Below are 20,055 nucleotides of genomic sequence, written 5' to 3'. Positions count from 1 at the left end.
ATTGTTTTCTAAAGGAAACCATTCCTTGATCATGGCTCTCCTGTCAGAGTTGTGTATACTCTGTGACATCTTTGCTTGTGGTAGTTCTGTGTTCCTAATAACTTTGTTAACGTGCTGTGAAAGATTGTGAAAATTTGAGTATGTATAAATATGTATGATAATAAATTTTAAATTGGTGAGACTTACATAATAGCTTGTCAACATTTGAAGATACCGGTACTGGCGATGACCTCTTGATATCCTCTTAAGGAAAATTTGCCTCCCAATTTTAAGCTGGAAAGTCACTGGAATAACTATTTAAAAAAGAATTACAATAAATGGCTTTTTAGATTTTCGGTACATATGTTAAGAATTGTGTACAAATAGAAATGTCTGTACCGATGCTCAACACAACCAATAAAATCTCGGTTATGAAAGAAAAAGAAAGGAAAAAAAGTTGAGCATATCCAAATAAATACACCTCTTGGAGTTCCTCAGTGAAGTCAAACTTAGCCTAAGCTGTCGGCCAGGAAGGCATGGACATGGTTGCCTGTGACTCTTTGGACTTTGGTCCATAGGCAGTGGGAATGGTGTGGCTCCTGTTGGTTTGGGGTGTGTGGTCTGACAAAGGGCCTGGTGACATTGCCCCACCCTCCCTCTGTGCAGCCTTAGATGTGAACTTCCAAACCTGGAGTCTGCTGGGCTTCTCAAGAGTGATTTTTCCTTTTTCTCAGCATGCAAATTGCAGGCTCCGTACTCCTCAGGAGTCATCACTGGCAAAAAGCCCTTTTCCCTCACCAAATTCTTGATGACTTTTCAGGATCGTAACACAAGGTTTTTATCTCTGACCCTTGGTAGCATGTTCATCGGCACTGGGAGAAGGGAGGCAACAGAGGAGAGACGAGGGGTCGGGGGCCTGCTTGCCAACCTGCGCTTGACCAAAAGCCTGCAGAAGTGTCTGATTTGGCTTACATGGCATTTTTCAAATCGATCAATTTTATTTTGAGAGAAGAAATAGAAAAGATTTCTAGCCTACCATGAAAAATCAAAAGATCTCTCCGCTCAGTGCTACATTTCAATGGCAGTCAGCGTTGGCTGGGTGGCACCTACACCCTACTTCTGGGTGGGGTATTTTTGCCCTATTGTCTCACCCCTGGCCTGCGCTTGTTCCCATGTGCATCTTTGGCCCCATGCGGTGGGGAACATCTTGATTTGGGATCTTGGCTCCTGCATCTCCTGGGCGTTGTGTACTCCAGGCACAGACCTGCACTCTGCCATCTCTCCACTCTTGCTTCATTATCAAACATGGGGACTGCTCATGTCTTGGATAAAAATTGGTCACTTCTAAAGAAGAGCAGGTAAGAACATGTGACATCAGGAAGGGCCTGGGTTTGCTGCTTCTCTGAATTTATTAGAAAGAAAGAATTTGTACACCTTCAGTTTAGTGATAGGGGTTGGGATGGAAACTGTTGAATGCCTCAGTTTCTACAAAAGTAATCTCTGTGTATGTGTTTGGCAGGTGAAAGGGAAGCAAGCCAGAATGGACATTTACGACACTCAGACCTTGGGGGTTGTGGTCTTTGGCGGATTCATGGTTGTTTCTGCCATTGGCATCTTCCTGGTGTCGACCTTCTCCATGAAGGAAACGTCATATGAAGAAGCCTTAGCCAACCAGCGCAAGGAGATGGCAAAAACTCACCACCAAAAAGTAGAGAAGAAAAAGAAGGAGAAAACAGTGGAAAAGAAAGGGAAGACCAAGAAAAAGGAAGAGAAACCCAACGGCAAGATACCTGACCACGAGCTAGCACCCAACGTGACCGTCCTCCTTAGAGAGCCATTGCGGGCCCCTGCCGTGGCTGTGGCTCCAACCCCAGTCCAGCCTCCCGTGATTGTTGCCCCTGTTGCCACAGTTCCAGCCATGCCCCAGAAGCCGGCCTCCTCCCCTAAGGACAAAAAGAAGAAGGAGAAAAAAGTGGCAAAAGTGGAACCAGCTGTCAGTTCTGTAGTGAATTCCATCCAGGTTCTTGCCTCAAGAACCATCTTGGAAACCGCTCCCAAGGAGGTGCCCATGGTGGTTGTGCCGCCAGTAGGTGCCAAGGCCAATACCCCAGCTACCGGCACTGCTCAGGGCAAAAAGGCCGAGAGTGCCCAGAACCAGGGCAAAAAGGCCGAGGGTGCCCAGAACCAGGGCAAAAAGGCCGAGGGCGCCCAGAACCAGGGCAAAAAGGCCGAGGGGGCCCAGAACCAGGGCAAAAAGGCCGAGGGCTCCCAGAACCAGGGCAAAAAGGCCGAGGGCGCCCAGAACCAGGGCAAAAAGGCCGAGGGCGCCCAGAACCAGGGCAAAAAGGCCGAGGGGGCCCAGAACCAGGGCAAAAAGGCCGAGGGGGCCCAGAACCAGGGCAAAAAGGCCGAGGGCGCCCAGAACCAGGGCAAAAAGGCCGAGGGTGCCCAGAACCAGGGCAAAAAAGTGGAAGGGGCTCCCAACCAGGGAAAAAAGGCTGAGGGGGGTCAGAACCAGGGCAAAAAGGTGGATGGGAGTCCTAACCAGGGCAAAAAAGCAGAGGGAACCCCCAACCAGGGCAAAAAGGCAGATTCAGTTGCTAATCAGGGCACAAAGGCAGAGGGTGTTACGAACCAGGGGAAAAAAGCAGAGGGGGTCCCCAGTCAAGGCAAAAGGGCAGAGGGAACACCAAACCAGGGCAAAAAGGCAGAAGGGTCCCCCAACCAAGCCAAGAAGGTGGACGTGGCTGCTAATCAGGGTAAAAAGAGAGAGTCAGCTCCCATCCAGGGCAAAAATACAGATACGGTCCAGAGCCAGGAGGTACCAAAGCAAGAGGCTCCTGCAAAGAAGAAGTCTGGTTCAAAGAAAAAGGGTGATCCTGGTAAGTAACTGATTTCTTTATGAGCTTGGAAGGAAAAGCTATCTTTAAATGACTTGTGGATTTTCTTTGGGGGTGCCACCTGTATCAGTCAGCTATTGCCACAGTAAGGCTGTGTAACAAACATTCCGAAAAAAAATGAGTGGCTTACAACAGCAGTCATTGAGTCTTGCTTGTGCTTCTGTGAGTTGTCTGCAGGTTGGCAGGACTGGGTTGACTTGCCTAGTAGCTCTGCTTCAAGCTGTGATTTGACTGGGTTGGTGGGTTTACTCCTTGGTGCAGGTTGAGCTCTGGTGTGTTCCGCATGTGTTCCTTCTGGTGCCCTCCAGGACAGAGGGCCCTTCTCATGGTTACAGAAGAGACACAAAAGGGCATTTCAAGCAGGTGCATTTCAATCCAGCCTCCCATTGGCTGGGGCAATTCATATGACTGAGCCTGAGTCAAGAGACTAGGAGTCCACTGTGTCTCCAGGGAGAGGGTCTGCAAGGTGATTTGGGAAAGGAGAGGCGAGAAATTAGGAACAGTAATTCCATCCACCACACAGTCTAGAACACTTCCATGTCTAGGCAAGTCTTTCTTAACCGTCTGTCTGTATTCTGTCAGTCTGTTCTGTGTTTTCCCTCACCTGATGCTTTAGCTCTATTTCTTCATCTGTGCCTGTTTAGTCGAGAATGGTAGACAGTGTTTTTAAGTAGCAATTGCATTTCCCTTCCCCACTTTCCCCTGTTGTCTGCCCCAACCGCAGTCATTTAATGAAGTGTTATAGAGCATTAACATACGCATTATTTAATAAATAGATAGATAGATACTAGATAATACAGAGCATTGCCTATATCTTTTTAGTGTGTATTACTATGGAAATCTGGCCAGGGAGTTCCTGTTTCATGTTCATCACTCATTTGATTTCACTCATGTTTTCTTTTTCCTTTTCATTTTTTTTTTTTTTTGAATACTTCAAATAGTCATTAGGTGATTTGGGAAATTAATTGCATTTGTCTTGACAAAAGGTATCTTAGAGGATCTGAAGTGCTTGAACATGCGCTGGGTCACACAGGGCCCTATGCTTTTAGCTAGGTCTCCCTGGTTTGCCGCTCTGTCCGGCTATATTGCCTTTTCTCAGATTTGCTCTTCCTCCTTTTGACAGGGCATTTGCTCAGGCAGCAGCACCCTACCCCACGTGAGGGTTTCCAGCCCCATTGAATAGCTGTGGGCTCCTGCTGGGAGTAAGGACCAGCCCACCTGGCCCCACCAGGTCAGGCAGCCTCAAAAGCCCTTTGGAAACCCAAACACTCAGCCTCAGCCCTACTTCCAGAAGCTGGAGGGCGTCACACTGCCCTTTCTGCAACATGATGTTCTGCTTGAGCCAAAGCCAGGAAGGGAGCTGAGAACCAGCTGTTAGCTGGTTCCCCCACATCAGGCATGTCCAGAGCTTCCTGCGTCCTATGGTCATTCTTACCTTGTATGGTTTTAGACATTTGAAATAAGACGTGAAACAGAAATGTGATGGTAATAAAGGCAAACTTGTCCTAATTTTCAGGTAATAAAGAACCTTGTTAGGGATTGAGTCCTACATGTGATCTCTGTGAACCTGCACAACAGCTTGACTCAGGTGATAAAAAGAAAATTTCAACCAAGAAAATAAATACCATGTTCTAGGATAAAGAAAATTAAATATTGTAGATAAAAGGATAGTAATTCTCAAGTTTAGTTAGTGGCCTACCAGTCACACTTTCAATGGGATTTTCCACCCTATCCTGACAAAATTATTTCCAAAGTCCCATCTGAGGGAAAAATAGGTAAGAATATTGAACCGATTTTTTTAAGTGGCTTTTATCAATAGAAAACCAGTCCTGTGTGATGTGTGAGTGTATTCCCAACTATTGTAATGACAAATAAGGGAATAGAATGGCCTGGAAATCGCGTCACTCCTACGAACTTGAATGAGACAAACATTGTATTTCAGTACGGAAGGAAAAATGTTCAGTGAATGATCTCGGGCAGCAGGTTCACATGTTCATTATTTGGAAAATTCTTAGACCCCCACCCCCACTCCCAAGCACTTACCTCACTATAAAAATTTAAAGTTTGGATGAAATGGATGGAGTTTTGAAAGAAATTAGTATTGATCAGCCCATATGGTGGAAGATGGTCACTCTGAGGTTGCCATGAGAGGAAGTCACCAAAGCCAGCGTGGGGAAGCTTGACCGCGCAGCCAGCCACGTGGGACTGTCACATCAAGATGGAAAGGCAAAGGCACGGGGCAGCATGTGTTGCCAGTATGACCCCAAAAGGCAAATTTCTTTAATCTTCAGAGTGTCTGAGAGTCTGGAAACTTGGGGAAAGTACTTTCTTGAACTTGATTTTTCCTCTTCCAGAATTTGCACTGAGTAATCTCAACCCCGTTTTGCCTGGTTGGTGTGTGACGGCATCTTCGGGGCCCTGAGTGGGGAATGCAGGCCACCCCCTCCCCAGACTCCAAGAGGATCCTGGAGATTTCCCCTCCTGCAGTGCTTCTCAAACTTCAGTGTGTAGCGGGTCACCTGGGGATCTTGTTAGGATAAAGATTCTGACTCAGCGGGTCTGAGCTGGGACCTGAGATTCTGCCTTTCTGATCAGCCCCTAGGACATGCCGACGCTGTTGCTCCCAAGTCCACACCTGGGTTAGTAAGGACTCAGGGAGACATTTTCATATAACTAGCAAAGAGTTTTAAAAATTCACATTAAAACAAATAACAAGCTTTATTAAAAGCTATTAGTATAACCAAAACACGTGGATATGGTTTAAAAAGGTAGTGGCATTGTAAATTGTGTGACCTTTTGAAAAGCGGTTTAGCAAAATGTATCAAGAGCCTTAAAGGGGCTGGCAGTTTTTCTTTTACTCTTGGGGCTCTCCTGTGAGGAAACAGTACAAACTTTGGCAGCCAGGTCTGTGGGTTAGTGGCGGTGAGGTCCCTTAGTGCATTCTGCCTCGGCAAGGCACACTGCAGCCACTAACAGTGGTGGTTGTGAAGATGTCATGGTAGCGTGCAAAGATGTGGTCACTGTGTGACTTTTAACTGAAAAAGTGGATACCAAATTCGTTAGTTACGGTGATAACAGTGGAAGACAAAGACATTAGATAAGTGATAATAGTATTAAAAAAAAACTTCAGGAAGTATACCACAATGAATATTCTGAATATTGTCTTCAATATTCAGTTGTATTCTGAATATTTTCTTCAATGTCATAATATTTTATCCTTTAAAAGTCAAAAAGCAACCCTGAAGAAGGCATTGGATCTTGTGGCAGTAACAGCACTCCCTGGGGTTGGAAATGCCTGTTTGGAAGGAATTCTAATGAGCTGTTGAAGTAGAGAATTTCCTATTAAAACTCTTCTTATTTAATGACCTTTAGAAGTTATTTTAGGGGCATAAAATGGGTCTTGATATAGTATCTTAATCTATTCATCATTCCAAAAATAAAGCAATAATGACACTTCCTTAATTCCAGATGTTAAAACAACCCAGAAGGATACCTGGAGGGCAGGACCGGGGATGTAGCTCAGCATGTCGGGCCTCTGCATGTGGACTCATCTCGGTGGTTCTGGGGTGACTTGCAGAGAAGGACCAAGAGCGGGAGCCACAGGAGACAGACCTAAGAGAGTGAGGGTCATTTATAGCAACCCAGGACTGTTGAGAGGGGAGTGTGGGCTTGCTGACTGAGTCGAGAGCTGCAGCCACAGTGAAGAGAGCCCTTCATGAGTCTCAAGCAGCATCAGCTCAGGACAGATAAAAGGCATTTGTGAACACGAGGGGAGTTGTTAGCAAATGCACGTGATTGGGTGGTAGGGCCCGAAATTCCAGGTGTTGAAATCCCAGTTGACAAGCACAAGTATTCAGTGCACTCCTTTTCTATAGAATCAATAGTATATATTGGTCAGGCTCCAAGTTTATCCATAGAAAACCTTCATATCCTTAATGTTTCTGAAGTTCCATGGTCCCGGGTGCAGAGCCTCTCACTGGGGGAGCAATGTCTGTGCAAGAAGGAACATTCAGGATTCTTGCTTTTGATGCTCAGAACTCAGCTCCTGCTGCCGTCATCCCTGTGATGGGTGCAGGAATACCCTCAGCTCCTTGCTGTGGGGTCACACTCGGGATGCCAGGGGACTTTGGGTTTCTGGAATGACAGAGGCTGGGTGCCTGCTGCATGGAGGGTGGGGAGGGAGGCTGCTGGCCCTGGGCCATGAAGAGGTTGGGCATACATGACATGGAGGTGTCTATGCCAGGCTGCATGATTGGTGATTGAAGTGGAGAACCATGTCCTTTTATTGTGTCATTTAGTGCAGTGGTCAGACCCCATGTAACCATTCTCAAACCAGAGTAGGCAAGAATGTGTTCATGAGTTACTGTTTTTTAATTGCATGGTGTACCTTTCTGTGGTCTGTGCTGGTATGTATCTAATAATGTCCTCATTGATGTGGGTCTTCCTTGGTTGGGTTTCTGAGGCGCATGTATGTGTGTGTGCACTTTGGATTCTTGTCCACCTTGCATCCTGAAGGCCCTTCTCGACTCTGGGAACTTAGTCATCTGCAGCAATATTCCCACCATGTCTAGCATTCCCTCATTTTCTTCATTTTCCACAGCGCTGTGCTGGCCACGAGCTGTGGTGCCAGAACGTATGAGGCACAGATCTATGAGTTGACAGCAAGGATTTTCACCAGTGGCTTGTGGAATGCTTCTCCCACTTCCTTGCAGTTGCATCTTGTACACGGAGTGTAGTGTCCCAGGATTCATCTGGTTCACGTTTATCATTTGTGGCTGTGACTGTGCTGCCGAGTGACAGGCACGACCGAGAAGCCAGCCTCGATGTTTCATGCAGGCAGACCTCGTGTTCCTGCCTTTGGAAAGGCTGCAGGCAGCCCTGGCCCCCCTTGGCCTTCTTGCTGCTCTGTCCAGGGCCCACCCCACCCCAGCTTGTCTGGGGGGCCGCAGGTGCCCAACCTGAGGGGACTGTGGCCAGAACTGCAGGTGGGCTGACTGGTTCCAGGCATCCTGAAACTCGGGCACCTGAAGGTGTGAGGGGTTGAGGTGGCTGATGACCGAGCTGCGGGGATCGGGGAGATGCTGGGGAGTGGGTTCTGGATCACTGGTGTGGAACAGGCTAGGAGGGGAGCTCCTCCAGCACATGGAGGAGACCTTAACTTAAGCGGGGAGGGCTCCAGGGCCATGAGGTTTTGATGGTGGGCAGCAGAGGGCTGGGGTCTGGTGTCCACTCTGGGAGCCACTGATCACACGAGCCACTTAAATTATCACTGTAATCGATCAAAAGTAAATGAAATTAAAGATTCAGTTCCTTGGTGGCACTAGCCACATTCCAAGTGCCCAGTGGTCACATGTGGCTAGTGGCTACCTTTTAGACACTGCAGAGATAGAACATCTTCATCAGAATGGAGAGTTCTCCTGCACAGCACTGCTCTGAACAGGCCCATTTGGAGGAAGGTAGCCACTTGGGTCACCTTGTTTTCACCCTGTGAAAACAGATGTGTCTGTGTAGCCCTATGTCGATGTCATACTCAGCTCCCCTCATTTTGGTTGCTGTTTCCTGAATATGGGATGAGGTGAGCTGCCTGTTGTCCCTCCTGTCACGGCGGGATGCTGCAGGGGATATCACAGAGGCTGGCCCCCCACACACAACAGATAAGCAGCAAAACCAGCACTGGAGCTGGGGTCCACAACGGACTGGGGTTGTTTTCTGTCTTCTGGGCCTCACCTGTCACCTGGTCGGTCCAACAGGGCCCCTGCTGACAGGTGTCCCAGAGGGAAACCTGGCAGGTGTGGAGGCAGGCACAGGACATGCTTCTGCAGGCCCGAGTTGGAGCTATTCTGAACTTCTGCTCTGATTTTCCTACAAGAGCAGATTGGGGCGAGTGACAGGATTTTACCACTTGTCTGTGGCTGTATTTGACAGGGAACACCTGCCTTCCTAATCCTTGCCTTTTAAAATTTATCATTCTATAAGTATGTGTTTCTAGCAAACAAAATTCAAACAGTATGGAAGCACAGAAGGTGAAAATTGAAAGTCTTTCTTCCTGCTCCAACCTAATCACCACCCACTTCCCAGGGGGCCCCAGATTCGCTCTGCCTGTCACATGGGCACCCGCAAACGAGATCTGCTACGCACCCTGCTCTCATTGCTTAACAGCGTATTGGTGACATCTTTCCGTATTGCACCTGCAAAGCTGCCACATTCCGCTGCATAATATTCCCTAGCATGAATGTATCATAATTTACTTAAATGACATTTAAGTAGTGTGCAGTTTTTATGCAGCTAAAATTAATGCTGCAGTGATGTACACATATTGTTGAGTGTCTCTATAAATTCCTAGATGTGTCATTGCTAAGTCAGAAGGTGAGTATGTTTTTAATTTAGGAGGACAGTGCTGCGTTGCTCTCCAAAAACGTTTCACAACTCATGATGAGAGAGGCCCACACGATTGTTTTCTGACTTAACCACTGCTCACGTGGTTCTGCTGTGCTACTAGGGAAATGGTTATAACTTCGGGGGGGAATTATAAACCCAGGCATGGAATAAGGAGAAAACACTTGCTTGTAAAATGAAAGACACAGATTCTTTTCTGAATGTTTGGAAAAGAGGGAATGGATGGAGTCTCAGAGGAGTGGAAGTTCTCCAGAACTGAAGCTTCCCAGTGTTCGGCCGCTGTCAGCTGAGGCACCGTCCAGGCTGTTTAGCTGGTTCGTTCTCTGATAGGTAACTCAGCACTTGTGCAGAGGGTCTATTAAGAAAGCCAAGTTGCTTGCACAGGAAGTATGCGTATGTGGTGGTGGTAGTTATTTTTTTTAAAAATCTATTTTTAGCCTCGCATTTAGTCTTTGCCTGCAGAATTAGGCCGTTTGGCCTCCCACCCTGAGTCCTGAGCTGCACTGATCGCATTCTAATCGGCATCTTGCTGTTAGGCTGTCAGGAGAGCTATCCCTTCCCAGCACTTGGGATTGAGTCTGGATCATACAGTGTGGACCTGTGCCCTGATAAACCAGAGACCTAGACTTGGGAAGTACAGTTTGTACATTGCAGAGGCTCCAGGTAGCCTGGGCTCCGGACCAGTGCTTCTAACTGGTGCTTGGTTTACCTAGTGTTGCTGCTGGGTGAGGCTGAGACCAGGTCACAGGCATTTCCTCTTGAACTCTGCCACCACCTCACTCAGGAGCATGTAGGGATGCAGGGTTATTGCTGCACCCTCAGGGAGGCCAGAGCCTACCCGAGGACCTGTGACCTTTCTGCCTAATGGAAGAGGGTGGTGCCCTTAGCCGGTGGCACTTCTCTCTTGGACCGTGGGCTAGATGTCAGTGGATGTAGTCCGCTCTCCCAGCCTGCTGATGCAAGCCGGTTTTACTCTGGGGCCAGGAGGTCATTGTTTCAAGGCCTGGGAGAGCCCAGCCGACTGCATGCGGTAGAAAACACTCAGAAACAGGCATTTAAGAGGCCCGTTGTTGCTGCGTTGTCAAACAAACAAGTCTACATGGGAAAAAGAAGCCACCTTTGGAAGGTAGGATCATGGGTGAATTTTAATATCTTCCTTTCACCCTTCCACATTTTCCAGTTTTTCTATAACATGTATTTTTTTTTTTGATGGAGAAGTAACAAAAACGCCATTATTTGTCTCTAAGTTAAATACATAGGCTGTCATTCTACCAAAGCTGATGGACCTCTTATTTTTCTGGGTGTTTCAGGGCAGCTTTGCGTGACTGTAGGTTACTTAGCATCCTCTGAGCAGCGGAAAGGAGTGCCTTGCTCCTTCTGGGGGCACTAAGGTGAGGAAAGGTAGTGACCAGTTCTCAGGCCTCCAGCAGGAAGCCGGTGCCCATCCCAGCCTTGGCACACAGGCACGTGGTACATGTTTGTGGATTGAAGCAAGGTGGAAAGTTAAAGGTGGTTCCCACATCCTGGAATCTGGCAGTGTCTCGGGGTGGGGGATCTGTGAGCCCATGTTGTGTACAGTCTTGATGAACCACCGTTCTGCCCCTGCCAGATTGGGTGGAGATGCACAATAGGAAATACCACCTAGAATCCAGAGTCATGTTCCTATAATCTAACAGGGCAGGGGTCTCAGAGGTCGTGGCTTGTGGACAAGAGTTATAAAACCTCCCAGGAAGTCTTTATTCAGGGTGCCTGTAGCGTAATCAGACCCTCACCTGAAACTGATAGACCTGGTGGTAGGAACACCCCTTCCTCCCCCGCTCCTCACCCACCCACCCCCACCTGTCCTTCCTACCGGTGGGCCTGCTGTGCCGCAGGCCAGGTGCTGCTTACCCCAGGGAGTGTGACACCACTGTGCTCCTCAGACAGGTGTCCGTTCAGATGTGCGATTTGTGAAGCTCCTTTCCATGCGATTATCCCACATACAATTCTATAGGTGGATTTGTATTTTTACCTGCTTTACAAAAGCATAAACCAGAGCTCAGACTTCCCAGAAGTCACACAGCCAGCAGATGGCAGAGTGGGCCCTCGCCCTGCCCAGCAGGTGCCCTTCGCCCTTCTCACCCCAGGAGGCGCAGAGAAGTGTGCATTGAGAACAAGTCTGATAACTTTTTCTTTTGAACTTAACTCAGTTTCTCAGGGTCTGAAGCTCTGAAGAAAACTCTCTGGGGCTTTTGAGCCTTTATTCATTTTCTGTGTTAAGTTCTTCAAACCCAACTTTTTCTTTTCTTCTTTTTTTAAAGAAGAACAAAAACATCCCCTAGGGAAGCCAGCCAAGTATCAGTATGAGAAGCTGCTAGATGACACTCTTCCAGAAGTCTCCATCAGCCACTCGAGAACACAGCGGGGCTGTGGCTCAAGTCACCGCCCAGGCAGCTGTGGTCAGAAGCCAGGATTATAAATCCCCTGTTTTTTCTGCAGGTTTTAGATAAAGTCTTGATTGTCATTTAAACCGTGTGCTCCTCGGACCAGCTTGTGCCTGGGGAAGCCCAAGGAAACTTCTTGCCCAGAGGTCCTCCAGGGATTGTCTTTAAAAAATGTGATGTGGGGTTATTTTCCCCCTGGGTATAATTGTTGAAATTTGGGGGAAAAAAACAAAAGTTTAAAGATGAAAACAAAGTCATTCAGTCTATAGGCTATTTTAAAATTCCATTAGACACCATCAAATGCACAACTTTCCAGTCCGGTAAGTGGATTATTTTTTCCTCCAAGGAAAGGAAAAGGCCTGATTAAAAGGCCCTGAATAGAGTTGCTCTTGGCATGATTTGCACTTACCTCCGGTGCCCTGGAAGCTCCAGATGGGCTTGTCTGTGGCGTTGGAGTCGAGCGTAGCCGCTCCCCCTTGGCCTGCATCCTGTTGGGGGAGTCGAGGACCAGGGCTGGCTCCATGGCCTGGGCTGGGCTGGGAGTCGCCATTTGCACACACCCTGCCTCAGCCGCAGGCCGGTGAGCAAGGAGTGAGAACGGGAGGAGTCACGGTTTGCCTCCTGGTGCCTTTGGTAGATCTTTGTTTTTTCAAGGGGGCCTTATAATGTTGCTTTCCGCACAGGCTCAAGAGGACTCTTCACGGCCACACTCCAGGCATGTGCAGCTGGGGAGAGGCCAGCAGTGGTGTTGGCCAGAGCTCCTTGTTTCTAGAGGTGGTACTGCCTGTCAGCTTGGGGCAGGACCCTGAAGGGACCTGGCTCCTCTGATTAAGAGAGAGAGGCCTTCTGGACTTGGGGTCAGCGGAAGTACGGAGCTTGTCTCTGGTCTCTAAGCCTTCAGCTGTTGATGTTGACGATTGTTTGTGCAGTGCCGAGCTTTGAGGAGGCACAGGGAAGCCCTTCCTGGGGGCTTCACCCTCTCACAGCAGACTCAAGTTTGGCTGGGATGATTGGGGACTTCAGAGCCTGGAAGGCACACCGAGGTTGAAGTCCGGCTTTCTTCCTGTGGGGGCAGCCATGCTGGGTCCCCTGGTCTGCTCTGTCCAAGGTAGCCTCTATGCAGGGGCTAGAGATAGCAGCTGTCTGGCCTGCGTCTGTATGTCTGAAGGAGAGGCCTTCAGATCTGGTCTGGACAGTCCCTAAGAAAACGAGCGTCTTGGCCATTGGAGTTCTTCCTCTAGCCCTCAAGACCATGGGCTGTGTCTGATTCCACTGTCAGAGCCCCTGGCTTGACACGTGGGCCTTTCCTCCCAGCTCAGCTTCCCGAATACTTGGGCCTGGACCCTGGACTGCCTGCCTCCAGCCTTGACCCTCTGAGTGTCCTGAAACCATTTTCTTGAATTCACACCTCACTCCTTTCTAGGCATTGCTTATTGTCTACAGGATAAAATCTGGATTCCTGGAGCCTGTGAAGACTTGAACCTACTCCAGCATTGGCTGCAAATCCGACTAACTCTCGGTCTTTGCAAGTCTCGGCCTTTCCTGTGCTGTTTCCTTTCCCAAAGCCCCTCGCTTACTGTGCGGTGCTTGCCCCAAGTACCCCTACTTTAACGGCTTTCCTATTGTTGCTGCCATAGTCGCCTCCCACGTCCCCTTTGTGTCACTGTTGCATGGTGGCTCTGTGTGCTCTACCTCTCTTAGCTGCAGGCAGTCCCACCTCTGACTTACCTTTCCAGGTCTCGCATTTTAGACTGCCAGGTACATAGTAGGTACGTAGTTTGTGTCTGGACCGGCCCACCCTGGGCAGGAGTGCTGGGCACCTTTTGTCAGCCCCATCCCAGGGCCCAGGTAATAGCCATGAGCTGTTGCGGGCTCCAGAGGCAGTTCCTACGGGAGTTTTGCCACCCTCTCTGTTGGCTGCATGAGCAGGTGTGAGCAGTGCAGGAGCATTCCAGGGGCTGGATGCTGGGGGTGCTAAGTCTCCTGAGTCCCCTTGTGGTTGAGCCCCTCGTCCTCCGGTTGAGACCCCGCCATTGGAAACCTTGGAAATTATGCAGAAAAAGTTTCCCTAAAGGACCCCATGGCTGACAGTGAGGGAAAAAGAGACTCCTAAGTGCCGCATGTGAGTGAGACGAGTTTAATTTTAGGTGATAAAGCTTTTTGGCGTGGTCGCAGAAGGGAGAGTCATTTTGAAATTTGAGGTGTTTTGCACTTCGGCTGAGCACCTGTGTGCTGCTTGGCTGAGATCCCTGGGAGGCAGAGGGCTCCTCTTACCTAAAGTGCTGCCCCTTCAGCATTTCGAGTGAGGACAGTGGCTCCAGGCAGGAGCAAGAGGGTGCCCAGGCTGTGGTGCTCTGTCCCAGCCATCTCCCTGGACAGGTTTGTCCTTGGAGGGGCCAGCTTCCGAGGGCCACCTTTGTGTGACTTTTCCATTCCACCAGTGAGAGCAGAGAGAGGGCAGAGTTGCTCTATTGAGGGGACATGGGGGGCAGGGTCTGGGATTCTCCCCTGGCCAGGCCTGGAAGGCTGGTCCTGTTGATTTATTTTGCAGTGCTTTGCCTCGTGCCAGGCATTTTTCCAAGCATGTTGCAACTTAATCTTTGCAGCCAGGCCGTGAATGAGGAGCGGTTATCATCTCCGTTCCACAGGTGAGAAAGTAGAGGCAAGAGTAGGGTAAGCCACCTGTCCAGGGCACACAGGTGGGAAGGAGCTGAGCTGGGATTCCAGAGGCCTTGCTTACCCAAGGACAGAAGTGACTACACACTGGATCTGGCCCACAGATGTGTGCTTTCATCTGTACAGTGGTTTTACTCATTTATTTAGTTGTTATTGAGTTAGTTGAGGAGATGGTATATAAAAATCTCATTTCCAGTCTCTCGGACAAGCCAGCAGTCCTGAGGGTTCTGGCCCAGATTCCGCCATGGAAACTGTCACCTGGAGGTACCGTAACATGCCCAGGGACACCCAGCTCAGGAGAGGCTACCCTCTGAGCCCAGGCCACTGTGGTCATGTCATAGCACCTGTCCCATCCCTGTAGGGTCTCTAGCCCCTGGGGTGTCACTGTATGCCCTGCCAGACAGGGCTTTGGATGATGCCATCATGGTGAGACACTGGCTGTGTCTCCACTCTGTACTGTCCTGCCCCTTTGTTCCTTCCCAGGCCTCTGGGCCTGCCTCTTCCTGATATTTAGACCCATCAAAACAGGGAAAGCATTGTCCGCAGGGCAGCCCCTCAGTGTGCCGGTGTCATGTAGGATTCGCTGCCCTGTGGTCTTTTTGAAGTCTAGAAGTTGAGTCTTTGACAGATTTAGTGTCTTAAGATTTCACAATACCAAGAATTCCTGGAGTCTTCAGGTATTTGCTGGAGACATGAGCGACGTGGCAGCACATATTGGCTCTCGTCAATACATTATTTAAACGCGACTTCCAGGGGCCCAGGAATTTTGGTTCCTACTTCCACGTACATTTCTTCTTTCTTTCAGCTTTACTGCCCTTGATTTGGGGAGACTAGAGATGGCATGGTTCCTACCTAAAAGATTTAATGAGAAGTGTTTTGTAAAGTTATGGCTCTCTGAAAATAATTCAATTTATGAGCATGGAGAAGGCTGTGAAAGTTTCTGTAGGGGGGTAGAGCACAGAAGAAAGTGTTAAATTTTGCTGTCATAGCTTTGCGTTTGTTTTACTTGTTGCAAGTTTTTATTACTTTGTTAAAATATGCAATAAAATTTAATATATTAGTGATTACATTAGAACATTTTAGTGAAGATTTATTGGAGTGTCCCTCAGTGCTCCCACAGAGCACTCTCACTCCGTGGACAGCGTGTGCAGGAGGGGCCGTGTGGCCAGGCCGACGCCTGTGTAGGAGTAGCGGCGGATTCTTCCTTCACTAGCTAAGTGTCCTCCAGCTGTGTTATCCAGATGTTTCCCTCTTTACAGTGCAGTAAGAGTCTTCAAGGAGAAGCTTTCAGAGACGCTAGACTCTCGATCACCCTGGGGCCCCTGCGGGGACGGGGCTGCCAGAATTTCAGCAGGGGGTGCTTTGGGGGTCCCCAGGGCCAGAAAGGAGCAGACCAGCCAGTCTGGGAGAAATACAACGCGAGCTGCACATGTGAGCCACATGTATGATTAAATGTTCCTAGGTAGCCACATTAAAAAAGACAAACAAGAAACAAATGGACTGAATTTTAGTGATAAATTTCATTTAACCCAGTTTATCCAAAATGTTACCATTTCAGCATGCAGTGAATATATAAAATTATTACAGGTATTTTATTTTTTTTCATACCAAGTCTTCGAAATCCCATGTGTACTTTCCACTTATAGCACATCTCAAGTCACACTAGCCACCTTACAGGTCGTCAGTAGCTACATGTGGCTGGTGGCCAGCGCATCGGATGGTGCAGCAGCAGACCTTTCTGAGCCAGGAGAGGAAAATGTCCTATAGCTGTGAGTCGGACGCAGGCTAAGGAGCTGCCCTGCTCAGTCTGTGACTCGAATGGTGGCTTTCAAGGCGCTGGTCTCTCTCTTCCTGGAAAGTGCTGGCTGTAAGCGCGCACGCGGTGGGCAGTGGGGTTTCTCCCAAGAGGGAGCCTCCTGAGGGGTTATTTTCTTTCGGCTTGGCTATACTCAGAATTTTCTCTAGGGTACATAAGTTTACCGTTAAAATTATTTTATATACACAAACATATTTTGATACAAAGAAAGACTGAAGGGGCATGCGCCCCCAGGACTCAGTTCCGTGGCTCCCGCGAGCTCTTGGGCCGCCCTGTGTGGATGTGGTTATTTTTAATCTCTCGAGCTTTGCCAAGGTAAGAACTTATTATAAAATAAAGGTGCTCATAGCAACCAGCTCGCCCACGTCCCACCATTCCCCTTAGTAAGGTATCATGCTAAATGCTTTGACTTGTAATGAAAATATTGTGACTAGTAAGTATAAATATTGTGACAAGCCAGAGAATCCAGAGTTGCTATGGAAACCGTCCCCATCCATGTCTTCCCAAGGTGGGCTTGGCAGAGGGTGCCGCTGCAGGCCGGGCTGCGCTCTTTGTTTCGGCTCATTCTTGACCCTGTCATTCAGCAGTGGGGTAGATCCCAGCCCCAGCTGAAGGAAGTGCCCAGACATTTGGGTGAGGTGTCTCAGTTCACCCTTTCTTGCTGCAATGAGAGCAAAATTGTGTGCAAGGTAGGAGGGGGTTGGCAGTTCTAGTTTTTCAGAAGTGACGGTTGTTGGCAGATGGCTCTGTGTCCTCCAGGCGGTATGTCACTCATGGACTGGTGAGTGGACAGGCCCGTTCTGGAGGCCCAGCTTCCCTCTTCCGCAGCCTGTCACTGCTTGAACTTCCTTCAGGGAGGGTCAGAGATGGAGGGTTTGAGCCAGGTATGGGGAAGCAGCCCCCTGTGCCCTCCATGCCCTCCCAGGGTCACAGGTGCCTGGCTGTGGGCATCTGTGTGTGTGGTGGACTGTGGATTTGCTGGTCAGTCAGGATCATAGGGCCAGGGGGCTTGGTCACGGGTGAGTGGGAGAACCTTGCTGTGCAGGGCAAGAATGAGACCAAGGCATTTGCTGGAAAAAGAAGGAAGGAAAAACCTGTGGGAAGAGTGTGCCTTGCTTAATTCTGCTCAGGGTCGTCTTAATGATAAATGAGGGATGTTACTCCTAGCCCGGGCTTGGACTTTATTTGGGCAAATTAGGAGGATGGTGCGAGGGCCCATTGTTCGATCAATTTTGCAGTGCCCTGAAAGAGCAAGAGACATGCAGAGCACGCTCCCTGTGCCCAGCCAGTGCCCCCGGCAGTGCAACCGAGTTCTCCTTGGCAGAGTTCTCCTTGGCGTGATGGGCTTTGTTGCTATGTCTGTCATTTTTTTGCTTGCGTGTGAGTCTCTGCTCCTTCTTTCTTGCTGCACAGGGCCCCCAGATTCTGACAGCCCTCTCTGCCTCCCCTACAAGACACTGGTCTCCACGGTTGGGAGCATGGTGTTCAACGAGGGAGAGGCCCAGCGGCTCATCGAGATCCTGTCTGAGAAGGCTGGCATCATTCAGGACACCTGGCATAAGGTGGGCCCACCCTCCCGCTGGCCACATCCCGAGGCCGAGGCCGCTGCACTGGCCAGGGCAGTTTTGTCCTTCCCTCCTCTTCTTCCCCTCGGGGCCAGTGAGCCGCAGGGGTTGCCTGGGTCCTGCCCCTACCCCCAGGAGATTCCCATTAGGCTGGCCACAGCCAGCTGACCAAGCGGCAGAGAGCATTCATCAAACAGCCTTCTCTGCTCTTTCCTGGAAGAATCTTCCCCCCTATTCCCCCTACCTGGCTTTGGCTACATGGGTCACCTACGAATGCTGTGGCTTCTGCCAGTCCAGCCATGGCCCAGCCACTGAGATAGGAAGGCTCTTAGGGGCAGGGAGCCTGTGCATTGCAGGAGGGTACTGGGGGCAGAACACAGCAGCGGAGGCCCAGCAGGTTTGTGGCCGTAGTTGAGTGTGGAAAGGAAGGTGTGCGAGGGAACCTGCGATGAGCACCCTGATACCCCTTGCGCTGTCGGGCAGTTTCAGGGGCTCGCTTCTACCCTCCGGTGCCTCTGGCCAGCAAACTGTCCCCAAGAAACACTGCATGGCATGTATCTGTTCCTTAACTGGAGTCAGGATGCTGGGTAATTTTGCTGGAGAATTTAGTGGTTAGAGATGTTGGGCTGTGTCCAGAGAGCCAGGCTGGGGGCCCCTCCCCTGAGGCCCCTGAAGTTACCGCCCTCCTGGCCATTACTGGGGTGTGATACACATCTCAGCGGTTCTGAGAGCACCTGCTCGGTGAGCACTGGGGGTCTCCTGGCCATAAGTGGCCAGAGGAGGTCAGGACGACCATGAGGGAGGCCTGGCTCAGCTCAGGCCACTGTCCCCAGAGTACAGTGCCCCTGGCCTGGCCTCCATGTTCCAGCCAGCGGCCTACAGTCTGTAGACACTGGATCAGGGGCGGGCTCCAAGCCGGAAGTGATGGCCAACTGCACCTCGGAGGGGCTGGACATGCCACATTCCTAAACATGACCCCAGGGATCCACAGCCTTTGGCCCCAACGGTGCCTACACATACTGGGCCCAGTTGCCTGAGGAGCTGAGGTAGGGCCGCCTTTTTCCGACAAGAGTCTGGAGTTGGTGGAGCCCACTCGGCTCAGCCCTGTTCCTGCTTCATCAGGCGCTGGGGCTCAGCTCTTGTCTTGATGACTGGGGTGGAGGAGGATGAGCCCCACCTGTCCCCCCGCTTCTGTTAATGAATCTCTGTGGGCATTTCTAGGCGACTCAGAAGGGTGACCCTGTGGCAATTCTGAAACGCCAGCTGGAAGAGAAGGAAAAGCTGCTGGCCACAGAGCAGGAAGACGCGGCTGTGGCCAAGAGCAAGCTCCGGGAGCTCAACAAGGTACAGCCCGAGCAGGCACATGCGCGCGGAGGCAGCTCCTCACCCCGCTGTCCTGTGAAGACCCCCACCCCCGGGGCCCACGGCCATTGCTGTCCCTGGATCATTGCATCCTGGGGTTGGCCCTGAAATGGCTCCGGGCCTGCCTGGCACGGAGCTGGTTATCAAACCAACAAGTGACGTGACTGCAGGTCATCTGCTGTCTGGGGAGCCTGTGGGCCAGCCGCTCACCCTCGGCAGCCTGTGTGGCTCTGCGGGGCTGGTGGCTTCCTTCCTCATGGCTCTAAGAACACAGGGAAGTTAAGCAGGGTGTTGGGGGCCTCAGTTTGTGGAGTGGATGGACCAGAACTGGCTTTCACGGACCGTCCCATGCAATGGGCCACCTTTGTAGGGGATGGGCACAGTTGACCCAAGCTTGTTTTCTGGGGAATTGTGGCAAAATCATGTGGGAAAGGGGCTAAAGGGGCTGCTTTTCCTGATGTCAGAGGAGGGATATGCAGGGAATCTGTGGCCCCTTAGCATCAGCTGACAGCATGGCAGGTAGATTTGTCTGAGTGACAGTTGGTGGCGTTCATTTTGCCACTGGATGGGGCTGGGGATATTGTGCAGGATGCGTCAGGATCTGTGGCACAGGGGGCTGCTCTCCCCCGCCAAGTTCGCGGGCTCTCTCCCTGCCTCTCTTGTGTCTGAGGATGAGTCCTGGGGCCCCAGCCTTCCCCAAAGAAGGGAAGGGCAGGGGATCCTGGCCCCACGGGGGCTAGTTGGGGCTAGTTGCACCCAGGTGAGAGCCGTTCTTGCCCTGCACACACTGCAGGCCTGCTCTTGCCCTCTACCCCGGGCAGCGGAAGCCAGGAGAGGGCCTGGGCTGAGGGGAGTCTGACAACGTCTTGGCTACAGCCCTTCCTCTGGGCACTTCTGTCTGCTTGTTCACGAAGAATTGGAAATGAGGCAGGCTGACT

The 20,055-nt window shown here is 50.4% G+C and overlaps 1 protein-coding gene across 2 annotated transcripts in view; it reads left to right on the top strand.

Moving 5' to 3' along the window:
• Window positions 1-20,055, top strand: part of RRBP1 (ribosome binding protein 1) — a 69,845-nt gene that overhangs the window by 22,399 nt on the left and 27,391 nt on the right. For both annotated transcript variants that reach the window (XM_012640467.1, XM_012640466.1), the window contains exons 2-4: window positions 1,499-2,861; window positions 17,604-17,752; window positions 18,977-19,099. In XM_012640467.1, the coding sequence (XP_012495921.1) occupies window positions 1,520-2,861; window positions 17,604-17,752; window positions 18,977-19,099 (1,614 nt within the window). In that variant the 5' untranslated portion in view covers window positions 1,499-1,519. The remainder of the gene's footprint in view (window positions 1-1,498; window positions 2,862-17,603; window positions 17,753-18,976; window positions 19,100-20,055) is intronic.

This window comes from Propithecus coquereli, unplaced genomic scaffold (assembly GCF_000956105.1).
Source record: "Propithecus coquereli isolate 6110/MARCELLA unplaced genomic scaffold, Pcoq_1.0 Scaffold153, whole genome shotgun sequence".
NCBI classification, from domain to species: domain Eukaryota; kingdom Metazoa; phylum Chordata; class Mammalia; order Primates; family Indriidae; genus Propithecus; species Propithecus coquereli.
Note: the sequence above shows the minus strand (reverse complement) of the source record. Positions and strands in the feature narration are given on the sequence as shown.